The 16,990-nt window shown below is 49.3% G+C and overlaps 1 protein-coding gene across 3 annotated transcripts in view; it reads right to left on the bottom strand.

The window, feature by feature from the left end:
• Positions 1-2: 2 nt before the first annotated feature.
• The window catches only part of kansl3 (KAT8 regulatory NSL complex subunit 3), a 96,087-nt gene continuing 79,099 nt past the window's right edge, over positions 3-16,990 (bottom strand). For all 3 annotated transcript variants that reach the window (XM_038785141.1, XM_038785142.1, XM_038785143.1), the window contains 2 exons: positions 3,609-3,762; positions 3-810 (listed from right to left, as the gene is read on the bottom strand). In XM_038785141.1, coding sequence (XP_038641069.1) covers positions 386-810; positions 3,609-3,762 — 579 coding nt within the window. In that variant the 3' untranslated portion in view covers positions 3-385. The remainder of the gene's footprint in view (positions 811-3,608; positions 3,763-16,990) is intronic.

Raw genomic sequence — 16,990 nt, 5'->3', positions numbered from 1 at the left:
TGTTGTTTCCTGGCCTTTATTTAATTCAGAATTTTCCAAAAGTCTCTCTGTAGCTTAGGGGTCTGATTTCCCCAGAGGGGAAGGAGATGGGACCTAGCATTGACATAGATCCTATCTGCCTTTCCATTCTCCACAATTTTCTGGATGGAGAGAAGTGTTGAAATAGGTGGCACCTTCATATGACTTCAGGAGAGGTGCAGAGCAAAGAAACAAAAGTTGAACAAACACTTCAAAAGCAAGACATTGACACAAGTCATAACATAAGTAAATAACCACACCAAAATGGCACTGCACAAATTTCACAGTGCCTCAAGTTAAGTAATGAATCCCCTCATAGAGGAGATTCATTAGCCATTTGGATTGAACAAAGGAAGGTTGAGTTGCTTTAGGTCACAGGTTCTTGCTGTACATTAGGTGATGGTGAGCCTGTGGGGTGGGGAATCTCTGTGCTATGGATGATGGTGCTGCCTTGGTCCATCACAGAATGCACTTTTCCTAGGGTCTCGCTACTGATGGGCCTTGTGCCTGGCGTTTTGGAAGTGGATGAAGTAAGGCCAAATCTTTCCCCTGCTACAGAAGGTTGTCCTTCACTCTTAGTGGAGGTGAGTATCACTGTCTTTGAAGAGCTCTGTAGAACAGGTCCTACTTTGGAAAGCATCACAGTGCAGGTCGAGCTGGTGATGGTTGGAGTCATAATGGAGCCAGCTGTGCTAGAGGGCGAGGCTTCAAGCAGACTGACGACAGACTTTGTGAGGGCAGACATCTTTGCATCAGACATGACGTAAAGTGTTTTTGTTGGACTTGTAGTAACTGCAAAAGAATGAAAAAGCTAGCGAACAGCAATCAAACCTTCACTTCAATATAGCTCCATGAGTTTTTCATATTCAGAGACACTTCATTATTTCAACCGTTGAAAAATCTGAATGCTTAACACCTCAGTATTACTGCTGTTTGCACCACCATTTCCCCATCCACTCAGAAACAATGGGAAGTAAATGCACTGCTCTCAAGTTCTGAAACTTCACCATTGGCCAGATCCAAGGTATTTCTTGGAACACAATGTGTGCTGTTTATGGGAACTTCACTGTTATCCAGGACAACAATGAATAACATATCATCCTCTATCTCTCCTTCGACACCGTTATTGTACTGGGGTGGGGGGGAGGAAAGAGAGGGAGATTATCAGGCTGTCATTCATTTTGCACCAACTGGTGCTCGGGGTTTATAGGACCCCGAACCTATTACATTCAATAAACAGTGAGGAATAACTGATCACCGAAGCAGCTACCCTGTTAGAACTACATTGGCTATGGACTCATTGAAAATAGGTCCGAAACTCAACATGTCCATGCTGGTGTTTATGCTCTACAAGGTTTCTCATATCCTTCTATTCTCTTCACCTCAGCCACTTCAGGTTGGTGCAAGTTACACATTCTCACTGCTATCGGTAAAACGATTTTGAATTCTTCGTAGGATTTATTGGTCATTAACCTTTTAAAATAAAGACCTCTAGGATAGGACCCACCCACTGGTGGAAATATTTTCTCCAATACTCCCATCACCGACACCTCCTTTCTTGACAAGAGTCCCAGCTTATTCAATCTCGGAGTACTTGTAAAATTTTACTAGGCTTCCTGCAGAAAAACCATTGTACAGTAGTCCCCCGTTATACCGCGCTCCGCAATACCACGGTTCGCGATATACCGCGGGGGGGCTTATGGACCCCAACTGTCAGTTGTGTCAATTTCAGCGGCCGGCTGATTATTTCAGTGAGAGCAGCTTCCCTCTCTGGATCAAAGTGAGCCGGCCGCTGAAATTGACACTGCCGACTGCTCTCTCCCTCCAATCAGAAACATTAAAACTTAAAAGTTGGATTGGAGGGAGAGCAGCCGGCAGTGTCAATTTCAGCGGCCGGCTCACTTTGATCCGGAGAGGGAAGCTGCTCTCTCACTGAAACAATCAGCCGGCCGCTGAAATTGACACTGCCGAGGGGGGGCGGGTGTTGGGGGGGGGAAGAGGGGGGGGGGGGGGGGTGGGGGGGGGGGGGGAGAGAGGAGGGGGGCGGGTGTTGGGGGGGGAGAGGAGGGGGGTGGGTGTTGGGGGGGGGGGAAGAGGAGGGGGGGCGGGTGTTGGGGGGGGGAGGAGGGGGGGAGAGGAGGGGGGGGGGTGTTGGGGGGGGGAGAGGAGGGGGCGGGTGTGGGGGAGAGAGGGTGGACCTGCGGGTGTTGGAGAGAGGGTGGACCTGCGGGTGTTGGGGGAGAGAGGAGGGCCCTGCGGGTGTTGGGGGAGAGGGGGGGCCTGCGGGTGTTGGGGGGGGGGGGGAAGAGAGAGGTTGGGGGGGGAGAGGAGGGGGCGGGTGTTGGGGGGGGGGGGCGGGGAGAGGAGGGGGGCGGGTGTTGGGGGGGGGGAGAGGAGGGGGGCGGGTGTGGGGGAGAGGAGGGGGGCGGGTGTGGGGGAGACCCCCCTGTGGGTGTGGGGGAGACCCCCCTGGGGGTGTGGGGGAGAGAGGGGGGCCCTGTGGGTGTTGCGGGAGGGGGGCCCTGCGGGTGTTGGGGGGAGCGGGTGTGGGGGAGACCCCCCTGTGGGTGTGGGGGAGACCCCCCTGGGGGTGTGGGGGAGAGAGGGTGGACCTGCGGGTGTTGGGGGAGAGAGGAGGGCCCTGCGGGTGTTGGGGGAGAGAGGGGGCCCTGCGGGTGTTGGGGGACGGGGGAGGAGAGGGGGGGGGGGGGGCTAGCCGGAGGGTGTGGGGAGGGGGCGAGCCGGAGGGCGTGGGGGGACAGGGGGCGAGCCGGAGGGTGTGGGGGGAGAGGGGGCGAGCCGGAGGGTGTTGGGAGGGAGAGGGGGCGAGCCGGAGGGTGTTGGGAGGGAGAGGGGGGCGAGCCGGAGGGTGTTGGGGGGAGAGGGGTCTAGTTGGAGGATGTGGGGGGAGAGGGGGCGAGCCGGAGGGTGTTGGGAGGGAGAGGGGGCGAGCCGGAGGGTGTTGGGGGGGGGGGGTCTAGTTGGAGGATGTGGGGGAGAGGGGGCGAGCCGGAAGGTGTGGGGAGGGGGCGAGCCGGAGGATGTGGGGGGAGAGGGGTCTAGTTGGAGGATGTGGGGGGAGAGGGGGCAAGCCGGAGGGAAAAAAAAGAAATTGACACTGCTGGATTGGAGGGAGACAGCAGCCGGCAGTGTCAATTTCAGCGGCCGGCTGATTTCAGTGAGAGCAGCTTCCTTCTCCGGATCAAAGTGAGCCGGCCGCTGAAATTTTAATTGGATCCACGATGGGGGTTTTAAATTTATTTAAAAATCTATGCTAGCGCTTCCCATTGTGAGTCTACGGGGGTCTGACCTCTCACCCCGCCCCCCCGTAGACTCACAATGGAAAGCGCTCGCATAGATTTTAATATAAATTTAAAACCCCCATCATGGATATCCGCGGCTCGGATACAACGCGGGTGGCTGTCTTGGACCCCAACACCCGCGTTATAAAGGGGGACTACTGTACTAGTGTGTATGAACACGAGCGGCAATCTCCAACACAATTTAAAACCAAGTTATTGTGGAATGATAATACAAATTGCTAACCTAATCTTGATACCAATATCTACCAACTGTGAATGTGGCCTCACCTGCAACTGGAGATGAAGACTGGGGAGTCGGAACATTTTCTGCAGAAGGTAGTTCCTCAGGGGATTGACTTTTGCTAATTTCCCCCGGTGCATTTGTCTGTTTGACTGTGGTGGTGCCCTGGGAGCTCAGAACCGACAGCGGAGAGTCACTGCACTGCAGAGAGAAAGAAAAATCGAGGTCAAAGACAATGTTACCCATAAACTTCAGCTGCTCTGCGTGGGCCCTCTAAACTTCTATGCACAGCCTCACATAGGTGTCATTATACAACAAAGCTGAGCAGATCAGCTAGAAAATTGATCAGAGTTGGAGAAATATCAACAAAGGTGGTAGATGTGTTACAACTTGTACAACAGGAGAGGCCACCTCATCTGACAACCCCAATATCACATAGATGAAGGCCCTTCAGTCTTCCACCATTGTATCAGATCATGGCTCAGCTGTACCTCAACACCTATCTGTTTTTGCTCCGACAGCATGGATGCCCTTAACACGAATCATAAGAACCAGGATTTGGCAATTCAGCCCCTCGAACCCACTCCGCCATTCAATGCGATCATGGCTGGCCTCAACTCCACTTTAATACCCCTTCTCCATAACCCTTCAACCCTTTGGTAATTAAAAATCTGACTATCGCCTCCTTAAATTTACACAATTTCCCAGTATCCACTGCATTCTGGGGTAGTATATTCCACAGATTCACGATCCTTTGAAAAGTAATTTCTCATGTTTTAAATCAGCTGTCCCTTATCCTAAAACTATGATCTCATTCTGGATTGCTCCACAAGAGGAGCAATGTCTACTTTGTCAATCCTCTTTATCATCTTATATGCCTCAATTATATCTCCTCTCATTCTTCTAAACTTTAGAGAGTGTCGGCCTAAACTGCTCAATCTCTCTTCACAAGACAAACCCCTCATCTCTGGAATCAATCTTGTGAACATCCTCTGAACGCCTCCAGTACAATTACATCCCTCCTTATCAGTGACAGGCTGGTTTTGTGCAGGGACGGTCATGTCTTACAAACCTAATAGACTTCTTTGAGGAAGTGACAAAGTTAATTGATGAGGGAAGGGCTGTAGATGTCGTATACATGGACTTTAATAAGGCGTTTGATAAGGTTTCCCATGGCAGGTTGATTGAAAAAGTGAAGTCGTATCGATTTCAGGGTGTACTAGCTAGATGGATAAAGAACTGGCTGGGTAACAGTAGACAGAGAGTAGTGGTGGAAGGGAGTGTCTCAAAATGGAGACGGGTGACTAGTGGTGTTCCACAGGGATCCGTGCTCGGACCACTGTTGTTTGTGATCTATATAAATGACCTGGAGGAAGGTATAGGTGGTCTGATTAGCAAGTTTGCAGATGATACTAAGATTGGTGGAGTTGCAGATAGCAAGGAGGACTGTCAGAGAATACAACAAAATATAGATAGATTGGAGAGTTGGGCAGAAAATGGCAGATGGAGTTCAATCCAGGCAAATGTGAGGTGATGCATTTTGGAAGATCAAATTCAAGAGCGGACTATAAGGTCAATGGAAGGGTCCTAGGGAAAATTGATGTACAGAGAGCTCTGGGAGTTCAGGTTCATTGTACCCTGAAGGTGGCAACGCAGGTTGATAAGAGTGGTGAAGAAGGCATACAGCATGCTTGCCTTCATCGGACGGGATATTGAGTACAAGAGTCGACAGGTCATGTTACAGTTGTATAGGACTTTGGTTCGGCCACATTTGGAATACTGCGTGCAGTTCTGGTCGCCACATTACCAGAAGGATGTGGATGCTTTGGAGAGGGTGCAGAGGAGGTTCACCAGGATGTTGCCTGGTATGGAAGGTGCTAGCTATGAAGAAAGGTTGAGTAGATTAGGATTGTTTTCATTGGAAAGACGGAGGTAAAGGGGGGACCTGATTGAGGTCTACAAAATTATGAGAGGTATGGACAGGGTGGATAGCAACAAGCTTTTTCCAAGAGTGGGAGTGTCAGTTACAAGGGGTCACGATTTCAAGGTGAGGGGGGAAAGATTAAGGGAGATGTGCGTGGAAAGTTTTTTACGCAGAGGGTGGTGGGTGCCTGGAACGCTTTACCAGCGGAGGTGGTAGAGGCGGGCACGATAGCATCATTTAAGAGGCATCTAGACAGGTATATGAATGGGCGGGAACAGAGTGAAGTAGACCTTGGAAAATAGGATACAGGTTTAGATGAAGGATCTGGATCGGCGCAGGCTGAGAGGGCCGAAGGGCCTGTTCCTGTGCTGTAATTTTCTTTGTTCTTTGTTCCTCAAGTAACGGGACTAAAACTTCACAATACTCCAGGTGAGGTCTCACCTGGTACAGTTGCAGCAACACTCCCTTACATTTATATTCTATTCCTTTAGCTATAAAGGCCAAAATTCTATTTGCCTATCTTATTACCTACATGCTAGTTTTCTGCGATTCACACACACACACCCAGAACCCTCTGCAAGGAAGCATCTGAAGTTTCTATCATTCTTTTTTTAGCCAAACAATTTTATTGAGGTATTTTTCGGCATTGTAAACAGTTACAGATAACAACAAACAAAAAACCCAAAAAGGCAAAAATGTGCAAACATCAACGTAAAATGAATACTTCAATCGAACCATACTGCACATGCCCGCTCCTCTCCCATCGACACTACCCGCCTATTTATCCCTCCTGCTCTGTTCTAATCTCTCTCCCCCCCTCTGCTGACGTTCACTCTCCCGCGAAGAAGTCGATGAATGGTTGCCACCTTCGGGCGAACCCCAGTATTGAATCAGGCCGAGCCTGGCACATGTTGCGGTTGAGTTTACCCTACTCAGGGCTTCTGCCCACAGCCCGTCCTCCATCTCCTCGCCAAGCTCCTCCTCCCATTTGAGTTTGAGTTCCTCCATCTGGGACTCTTCCCTCATGAGCACCTTATAAATATCTGTGACTCTACCCTCTCCTCCTTCTCCTCTAGAGACTATTCTGTCTTGGATCCTTATTGGTGGGAGGTGTGGGAAGGATGGACCTGTCTGCGGACAATGTCCCGCATCTGTAAGTACCTGAAATTATTTCCCCTTACCAGACCAAATTTCTCCTCCAAGCCCCTCAAACTCGCAAAGCTCCCCTCCAGGAACATATCGCTCACCCCCGCCCACCGCCATGTTCGAAACCCCCCATCCATGTTCCCAGGGGCAAATCGATAGTTATCACATATTGGAGCCCAGACAGACGCACCCACCTCCCCTACATGCCTCCTCCACTGGCCCCATATCCGCAGGGCCGCCTCCACTACCGGGCTGGTGGAGTACCTGGCCGGTGACAGCAGTAGGGGAGCCGTGACCAGGGCTGCCAAACTGGTGCCCCTGCACGAAGCTGCCTCCACCCGCTCCCAGATAGACTCCGTATCCACCTTCCACTTCCTTATCATGGCTATGTTAGCCGCCCAGTAGTAGTTGATCAGATTCGGCAATGCCAGCCCTCCTTCGCTGGGGCTCCTCTCAAGCATCGCCTTCTTCACCCGCGGGTATTTTCCCGCCCAGACAAAGCTCATGATGATTTTGCCAGTCCTTTTGAAGGAGGACTGTGGGATAAAGATCGGGAGGGGAGGCATTGGAAGATGAACAGGAATCTAGGGAGGATTGTCATCTTTACAGTCTTCACCCTCCCCGCCAGTGACAGCGGGAGTGCATCCCATCTCCGAAACTCCCTCTTCATTTGTTCCACCACCCTGGTCAAATTTAACTTGTGCAACCTGCCCCAGTCTCGTGCCACCTGTATCCCCAAGTACCGGAAACTTTCCTCAACCAGCCTAAATGGCAGCTCCTTCAGTCTATTCTCCTGGCCCCCTGCCTGCACCACAAACATCTCACTCTTGGCCTTATTTAATTTGTACCCTGAAAACCGGCCGAACTTCCTCAGTGTTTCCAGTATATTTTCCATCCCGGCCAGTGGGGTCCGACACGTGCAGGAGCAGGTCGTCCGCATAGAGAGAGACTCTATGTTCCACCCACCCCGCCCCTGGTCATTCCATTTCATCCCTTTGCAGCTCTCAACGCAATTGCCAACGGCTCTATGGCCAGCGCAAACAGCAACGGGGAGAGTGGGCATCCCTGTCTGGTCCCGCGATGTAGTCTGAAATAATCTGACACTACGCTGTTCGTCCTAACGCTAGCTTTTGGGGCCTGGTACAGTAGTCTGACCCAATTCACCAGTCCCTCCCCGAACCCAAACCGTCCGAGCACCTCCCGCAGATAGCCCCACTCCATCAAATCGAAGGCCGTCTCAGCGTCCATTGCCACCACTACCTCCACCTCCTTGCCCGTCGGGGGCATCATGATCACATTAAGCAATGTTCTCAAGTTAGCTGTCAGCTGCCTGCCTTTCACGAACCCCGTCTGATCGTCCCCAATCACCTCCAGTACGCAGTCCTCAATTCTAATCGCCAGGAGTTTGGCATCCACGTTGATCAGGGAGATTGGCCTGTATGACCCGCAGGATTCCGGGTCCTTGTCCCGCTTCAGTATCAGCGAGGTGGTGGCTTGCGACATCGTCGGTGTCAGGGTTAAAAACCCTCGTCAAGACCGGTCCCACTAACTCCGAGAACTTCTTGTAAAACTCTACTGGGTATCCATCCGGCCCCGGGGCTTTCCCCGACTGCATGGCCTTTAGGCCCCCAATACCTCCTCCACTCTAATCGGGGCCCACAGCCCATCCACTAGTCCCCCGCCTACTTTTGGGAATGTTAGCCCGTCCAGGAACCTTTTCATCTCCTCTGGGGCTCCGAAGTATACAGCTTACTATAGAAGTCCCGGAATACCTTATACTGAATAAGGACTGACCTGCCGGGTCCTCCACTCTGCTTTTCTCCCCATCAATCACTCTACTTATTTCCCTGGCCGCCTCCCTCTTCCTGTGCTGCGCTAGCAATCTGCTGGCCTTCTCCCCATGCTCATACACCACTCCCCTCGCCTTCCTAAGTTGTTCCACGGCCCTACTCGTGGACAGCGCCCCCAGTTCCGCCTGTAATCTCTGTCTCTCCCTGAGTAGGTCCTCCCCCGGGGACCCCGCATGCTCCTCGTCTATCCGATACATTTCCCTAACCAATCTGTCCATTTCTGCTCTGTCCGCCCTGACCCTGTGAGCCCGAATTGAGATCAGCTCCCCCCTCACTACTGCCTTCAGCACCTCCCACAGGGTCGCTGCTGAAACCTCCCCCGTATCGTTCACCTGCAAATAGTTTTGCATACACTTCCGAAGTCCCTCACATATCCCCTCCTCCAACAACAATCCTACGTCTAACCCCCATTGCGGGCGTTGGTGATTCGCCCCTCCGACCTGCAGGTCTACCCAGTGTGGGGCATATTCCGAGATAGTGATTGCCGAGTATTCCGTATTCTTTACCTCCCCTACACAGTCCCTTCTCAAGATAAAGAAATCAATCCTAGAGTATACTTTATGAACATGTGAGTAAAACGAGTAGCCCCTTCCTGTCAGCTGTCTGGCTCTCCAGGGGTCCACTGCCCCCATTTGCTCCAGGAACCCTTTCAGCTCCCTTGTCATTGCTGGGAGCCTACCCGTTCTGGGACACGACCGGTCCAGCCCCGGGTCAAGGACTGTATTAAAGTCCCCCCCACCATTATCAACCTACGCGAGTCCAGGTCCGGGATCTTCCCCAGCACTCTTTTGATAAAGTCCACGTCGTCCCAGTTCGGAGCATATATGTTCACCAGCACCACTCTTCTCCCCTCCAGTTTGCCCCTTACCATCAGGAACCTTCCCCCCCCTGTCTGCGACTATGCCTTCCGCCTCAAATTGAACCCGCTTATTGATCATAATTGCTACCCCCCTTGGACTTAGAATCCAAGTCCAAGTGGAAGACCTGGCTAATCCAGCCCTTCCTTAGCCTAGTCTGGTCAGACACTTTCAGATGTATCTCCTGCAACATAATGTCTGCCTTCAGAGCCCGCAAATGCGCGAACACACGTGCCCTTTTAACTGGCCCATTTAGTCCCCTGACATTACAGGTGATCAGCCTGGTTGGGGGGCACAATCTCCCCCCCCCCCCCCCCCCCCCTCAAGTCAGCCATAACCTTTCTAGGGCCCGCCCCCGGCCCGTGCGCCGCGCCATTCTTGGCTCGCCTCTTGGCCGCCTCCACCCCAGACCTCCTTTTCATTACCTACTTCAGATCCCTCCCACGTCAGCAGAATAACAGCCCCCCTACCCCCCCCCCCCCCCCCCCCAGCATCATCCCCCAGTAGCCCCACCCCTGCCCTCCATTGGCTGTATTCTTCCCCCCCTCCACCTGACTCCCTTGACTAGCCAATCTGCTAGCCCGGTGACTCATCACTCCGGCACCCACCTGCCTCATTCCCATTGTTTCCCCGACCTCATCCCCAATCCCCAGGACACCATCCCCCACTCCAACCCACTGGAGCAATCTCCCTAACACAGGAGGCTGCTCCAAGTGCAATACAGTTCCCGCCGCGTAGAGAGAAAAGTGTGAACCCACGTCCCTTTCCGAGCATTAATAAAATAACCCCGCAATACCCCATTACCAATACAACACCCACCCGAAACAAACCTAACAAACCATAAACATAAATAAAACGAAAGCCCCCAACCCACGTCTTTAATCCCCATTGCTGACCGGCCACCCCTTTGTTGCAATACCGGCTCCAGTGCACTCAGCGAGCCCAACAAAAGGTACCCACCACAGCAGAGAGACCCAGAAAAATAAAATAAAAGCAACAAAAACAGGAAATAGACCATACGAGAGAGAGAGGGGGGGGGGGGGGGGAGGGGAGAGGGGAAAGAGGAGAAATTCCCTCCCCCCACACAGCCCCCCAGGCAAAAACTGCCCACACAAAAAAAACAAATTCCCCACATGGCACCTTTAAAACAGTGAACAGTTAACCAACAGTCTGGGCACAATCGGCGTCCCTTCAAACGGACGTTCTCGGACCCTAGCTTGCGTCCGTGGGACCTCTTTTCGGGACCAGCCCCTGATCCCTCGCCAAGTCCATCGCTTCTTCGGGCTCGGAGAAGTAGTGACGTTGACCCTGATGCATAACCCAAAGACGGGCCGGGAAGAGCAGACCAAACTTCACATGCTTCTTGAACAGCACCTCCTTAACTTGTTTAAAGGCTGCTCGCCGGCTAGCCACCTCCTGGCGTAGGTCCTGGTAGATGCGAAGAACACTGTTATTCCACATGCTGCTCTTGGCGCTCTTTGCCCACTGCAGCACCCGCTCCTTTTCCACAAACCTGTGGAACCTAATCACCATCGGGGGGGGGACGGACGGACCCCACAGACGCACCTGTCTCGCCTGCACTCTGTATGCCCCCTCCAGCTCCGACAGTCGCAGAAAGGCTTCAGACCCCATCAGCTGCATCAACAGGTCCGCCACAAACACTGTGGCATCAGCTCCCTCCGGGAGGCCAATGATCCTCAGATTTTGTCTGCGGGCTCTATTTTCCAACTCCTCTACTCTGTCCAGCAGTCTTCTCTGCCTCTCCTTCAACCCATCGACTTCTAGCGACACAATCGTCTGCGCATCCGCCTGCTCCTCCACCGCCTCTCCCAGCTCCTTAACTTTTTCGTCCTGGGCATCCAGCCTCTGGTTCAGCTGATCCAGTGCCTTCTGAAGTGGGTCCAAGTTATCCCGCTTCAACGACTCAGCTGCTTTTAATAACCTGCAGCATGTTTTCCAGCACTTGCTGGATTGCTGGGTCCGAGGTCCACCATATTGGGTCCCAGGTCAACTTCCCCTGCACATTGTCTTTGTCCCTTCCTCTCCCGTTTCCGTTTCTTCCTGCTCTCCCGCGGTTCCATACAGCGCTGCCCGCTCCTCTGCACCTCCGTGGCCGTCCTTTCACCGCTCCACAGTCCCGCTATACCGGGGAACCAGGTCCTTAAGTCCCGCCGGAGTGAGAGCCCCAGAATGTGCGGCTCACTCACTCATTGCCGCAACCGGAAGTTCCATTTCTATCATTCTTACCCGTAAACATTTCAATGGACCACAAGTCTCCAAACCCTTCGAGGGCAATTCCCAGACTTCCACTGGCCTTTGTGTGAAAAAGAGAAGATAAGACGTCGGAACAGAAGTCGGTAATCTGCCTATCAAGTGTGCTCCACCATTTACTTAGATCATGACTGATATGGTAATCCTGAACACTTTCCTGTCATATCTGCATAACCCTGGATTCCCTCACTGATTAAACATCTGTCTATCTCAGCTTTGAACATACTTAACGAACCAGCCTCTGCGGTAAGGATTTTCAGATTCAAACTCCCAAGGGAAGAAATTCCTCCTCACCTCTGTCTTAAATGGGCGAACTCTTACTCTGAGATTATGTCCTCCTGGTCCTAGACTCTCCCAAAAGAGGAAACAACCTCTCAGCATCGACGCCTTCAAACCCTCTGAGAATGCAATATGTCTCAAGAAGATCATGTCTCATTCTTTTAAACTCCAATGAGCACAGGGCCAATCTCTCCTCGTAAAGAAATCCTTCCATACCCAGGATTAGTCGAATGAATCTTCTCTGGACTTCCTCCAATGCAGGATATTTTGTTCTTCCGACCAAAGTGCTAACTTCACATTTTCCTGCATTATAGTCCATCTGCCAAGTTTTTGCCCACTCATGTATCCTGTCCATATCCCTCTCTAGGCTCTTTGTGTCATCCTCACCATTTGCCTTCCCACCTATTTGTGTCATCTGTAAAATTGGCAACAGTACTTTCACTTCCCTTGTCCAAGTCATTAATATATATTGTAAATAATTGTGGCCCCAGCAATTATCCCTGTGGCATTCCACGAGTTACGGGTTGCCATCCTGAAAATTCCCCTTATTACAATTCCAGACCAGACCCCGATAGTGAATCGGATACTGGACATAAACCCCAATATTTTATGTTAATTTTGCCAGACTGTGAGGAAAGGATACTTCGTTCCAGGAGTGATTTCACAAAGAAATCGGAATATGACATTTTAAAACACATCTTTATTACTAACACTATATTAAAATCTTTAACATCAAACCCATAAAATAGCTTACAATAGCCCTATAAACAATACTACTCAACACAGTGAATACAAAAATATTTGCTATCTTTATCCCCACTTAAACAACACGAAAATAGACCATCTCAACCCTCAATCCACCCGAAATACCAATGGCACAGATTAATACTCGCTTTACTGAGTTATTCAAGTACCCAATTAATCTATTCCGTTAATTAAGGGGCAATTTACCGTGGCCAATCCGCCTACCCTACCCATCTTTGGGTTGTGGGGGTGAGACCCACACGGACACAGGGAGAATTTTACAGTTATTCTTTGAGAAAGAGCATTTGGCACTGCTTTACACAGCAGATCTGACTCTAGTCCGAACTCCTGCAGAGACTCTGGTTAGATGTCTTCAAAAGCTGTTATAACTGGCTTGTTCAGCTCCCCCTTGTCCTCAGACAACTCTGTACTGCTTTAAAATACAGTTAATCTATTTTAACAAACTTAGAAAAAACTGCCTTACTTGGCCTCAGCTTCAGCCAGATCATAACTGATACTGAAAATTGTTTCTCAAAAAGCCTGATACCGTAGCTCCACTCAGCAATGATATTATCTCACCAAGTTGAAAACATTTTTTAAAAAGTAAAATTCCAATTAAGGGGCAATTTAGCGCGGCCGATCCATTTACTCAGCACATCTTTGGGTTGTGGGGCGAGACCCAGGCAGACACAGGGAGAATGTGCAAACTCCACCCGGACAGTGACCTGGGGCCGGGATCGAACACGGGTCCTCGGCGTCGTGAGGCAGCAGTGCTAACCACTGCGCCACCGTGCAGTTCTTCCAAGCTGGAAACAAATTAACTTCTCAGGGAATCCCCTTATTCAAAACAAAGCTGCATCAGCCCAAACTTTTTACGATGCCCAATTGCACTGGCCCCTAAAAGCTTTGTTGTCTTTCAAAACAGATTCAAAAAAGATTCTTTAAAAAGCGAGACTGCAGCAGTCAAACACAATCTCACGTAGGTTTTTAACCCTTACGTCACCAAATCCTTATCATCCAATATATCTAAAATCCTACATTCATCACACCCTCTCATCCCAACTCTGGCTTCTATTAGTTAGCTAATCCTCTATCCATTCTATTATTCTACCCCAACATAATGAGTTCTTACCTTTCTAACTAAATTTTTGTGTGGTAATTTATTCGAACGCTTCTTGGAAATCCAAGTACATTACATCCACTTGTTCCCTTTATCTACCTTGCTCATTGCCACTCAAAAAAAGCTAATAAATTTGTCAGGTATGATTTTCCCTTCATGAAGAAAGACATGCTGCTTGATTATATTATACATTTCTAAATGTTCTGCTGTTACACCCTTTATAGTGGACTCGAACATTTTTCAAGGATAAAGCTAACTGGCCAGCAGTTACCTCTTATTTTATTTGTCCCCCTTTTTGAATAAGTTTTCCACTCTATCCCTTCTTGGCACACTCTGGGTATCATTAGCTAAATAGTTGCCTTGCAATGCTGCCATGTCTTTCTGCTTTGTAAACATACATCATATTGAAAATAGGGGTTGGAGGAGGTCATTCAGCTCTTTGAGCCTGCTCTGCCATGCATTATCATTTATGGCTGATTATTAGTCAATAGCCTAATCCTGCCTTCCCCCTATAGCCTTTGAACCCCTTCACCCCAAGTGCAGTATCTAACTGCTTCTTGGAAACATACAATGTTTTGGCCTCAACTACTTTGGTAATGAATTCCACAGGCTCACCACTCTCTGGGTGAAATTTCTCCTCACCTCTGCCCTAAATGGTCTACCCCGTACCCTCAGACTGTGAAGCTGGTTCTGGACACCCCCATCAGGTACATCCTTCCTGCATCTACCCTGTCTAGTCCTGTTAGAATTTTATAGGTTTCTATGAGATACGCCCCTCAATCTTCTGAACTCCAGCGAATACAATCCTAACTGACTCAAGCTCTACTCTTATGTCAGTCCCGCCATCCCAGGAATCAGTCTGGTAAACTTTCGCTGCACTCCCTCTACAGCTAGAACATCCTTCCTCACATAAGGAGTCCAAAACTGCACATAATAGTCCAGGTGTGGACCTTGTATAACTGCAGCAAGATACCCCTGCTCTTGTACTCGAATCCTCTCCCTGGGCAGCACGTAGGCATTGTGGTTAGCACTAAGGCCTGTTCTTGAAAATACAGAAAAATGTGTCATTTGAAACATGGAAGTCTGGCAATATCTGGTCTGAGAGGGTACAGGGAAAGATCCCACAAAAGGTTAATAGCAGCTGCAAAGAGCAGGATTGTAAAATGCAGATTATCAAACACACAGGTTTCATGTGGTAAGCTAAAACAATGGCTCACACCTTCATGGAATGTAACTATCTCAGGAAGTATCTGGAAAGGCATGGATGAGAGTTTCAATTGACGAATGTTTAAAACAGGCAGGTCTTTCAGTTAAATTTTAGCATACAGCTAAAAGCAAAGGCTCACACCTTCATGGAATGTAACTATCTCAGGAAGTATCTGGAAAGGCATGGATGAGAGTTTCAATTGACGAATGTTTAAAACAGGCAGGTCTTTCAGTTAAATTTTAGCATACAGCTAAAAGCAAAGTCTCACACCTTAATTGAAATAAACTCTTAGTAAACAGCTGGAAAGGATGGAAGATGCTCAGTCGAATTTGGTGTAAATTCTAAAGTGTAAAATTCTATGGACATCAAGTCAATTAAAAAAAAATTGGAGACGACCTGTCTACGCGAGACACAATTTTAAGTCAAAATCAAAGGCAAAGTTATGAGCTGGGAACAATTGGAAAATTAAGCGATTCAAAAGCAGGAAGTGGAGGCAACACCTATTGAAACCGGGACGTTTTGTAATCAGATCTGAGAGGTGACGTTATGCGCAAAGTGAATAGTTGGTTGTATTTGGATGTTTGCATCAAGGATACTTTTTGACAATCAGAGGGAAGTAAGTTAATTTACAATAAGGCTCTAAAAGCTTGGTAATTGTCAGAAAGAGAATATAAACCCAGGGAGCAGCAGCAACAAGGAAAGAGGACAGAGCAGAGGAAACCAGCAACAGGAGAGAAGGGGAGGAGAACTCAGAGAGAGAGAGAGAGAGAGAGCTCGGTCATGGGAAAGACAAGGCAAGCAGCCGAGTTTAAACAGTTGTACATCTAAGGAAGACTAGAATTTAAACAGGAGTCAGAGTCAGCTTAGAGATAGCTAGCAGAGTTAGCTCTTATAGATCAGTACATGGATCGACAAGACAGCAACAGAGCTAACCAGCGAATACATCCCAAGAAGACCAGAATTTAAAGAAGATTGAGTGTCAAGGTGGGCCTGAAGGTCTCTACAACCAACCAGCAGCATCCAGAAGCAAGATCTTTTTACCTTTCTGTAAAGAAAGTGTTTGCAGCTTTTAAAAGAAAAAATATAATAATAAAATAACTTAACTTAACCTGAAAAAGTGGTTTATTCCTGAAAGTCTACATTACTCACTTATGCAGGACCCAGGACATCGATGCTACTAAGTGGTAAGTAGATAAAATCTTCGGTGAAGGTATGGGTTATACCGGGGGATAACTTGAAAATATAGTTTGACCTGAATGGCACCCACTGAAGCCTGCATCGGAGTCAGGGAGTGAGAATCCCTGTTCACCATTTAGAATATTGGCCCTTTTTTGGTATAGGGGGAATTCTAAGAATAGTGGTGAGGTTTCAAAAACAGGCTTCACAGCGCCAGGGTCCCAGATTCGATTCCCGGCTTGGGTCAGTCTGTGCGGAGTCTGCATGTTCTCCCCATGTCTGCATAGGTTTCCTCCGGGTGCTCCGGTTTCCTCCCACAGTCCAAAGATGTGCAGGTTAGGTGGATTGGCCATGCTAAATTGCCCTTAGGCTAGATGGGGTTGCCGGGTTGTGGGGATAGGGTGGAGGTGTGGGCTTAACTAGGGTGCTCTTTCCGGGAGCTGGTGCAGAATTGATGGGCTGAATGGCCTCCTTCTGCACTGTTAATTCAATGAGATTCTATGAACTTTCACCCCCCCACCATCTATTTAATTTAAAGCCCTTTCTACTTCCCTTGTTATGCAGTTTACAGGAACACTGGTGCCAGAACAGTTCAATGTAGGCCATCCCAATAGTACAGCCCCCTCTTTCCCTAGTACTGATGCCAGTGCCCCACAAACCGAAACTCACCTCTCGCACACTGGTCTTTCAGCCACGTCTTCATCTCTCTAATTTTACATACCCAATGCCAATTTGCATACAGTTCAGGTAATAATCCAGAGATTATAATCTTGGAGGTACTATTGTTTAATTTAGTACCTAGTTCCTCAAACTCTCTATATAGAACCTCTTTTTTTCTTCTACCTATGTCACCTC

This window comes from Scyliorhinus canicula, chromosome 26 (assembly GCF_902713615.1).
Source record: "Scyliorhinus canicula chromosome 26, sScyCan1.1, whole genome shotgun sequence".
Lineage (NCBI taxonomy): Eukaryota > Metazoa > Chordata > Chondrichthyes > Carcharhiniformes > Scyliorhinidae > Scyliorhinus > Scyliorhinus canicula.
This window is presented reverse-complemented; position numbering and strand designations above follow the sequence as displayed.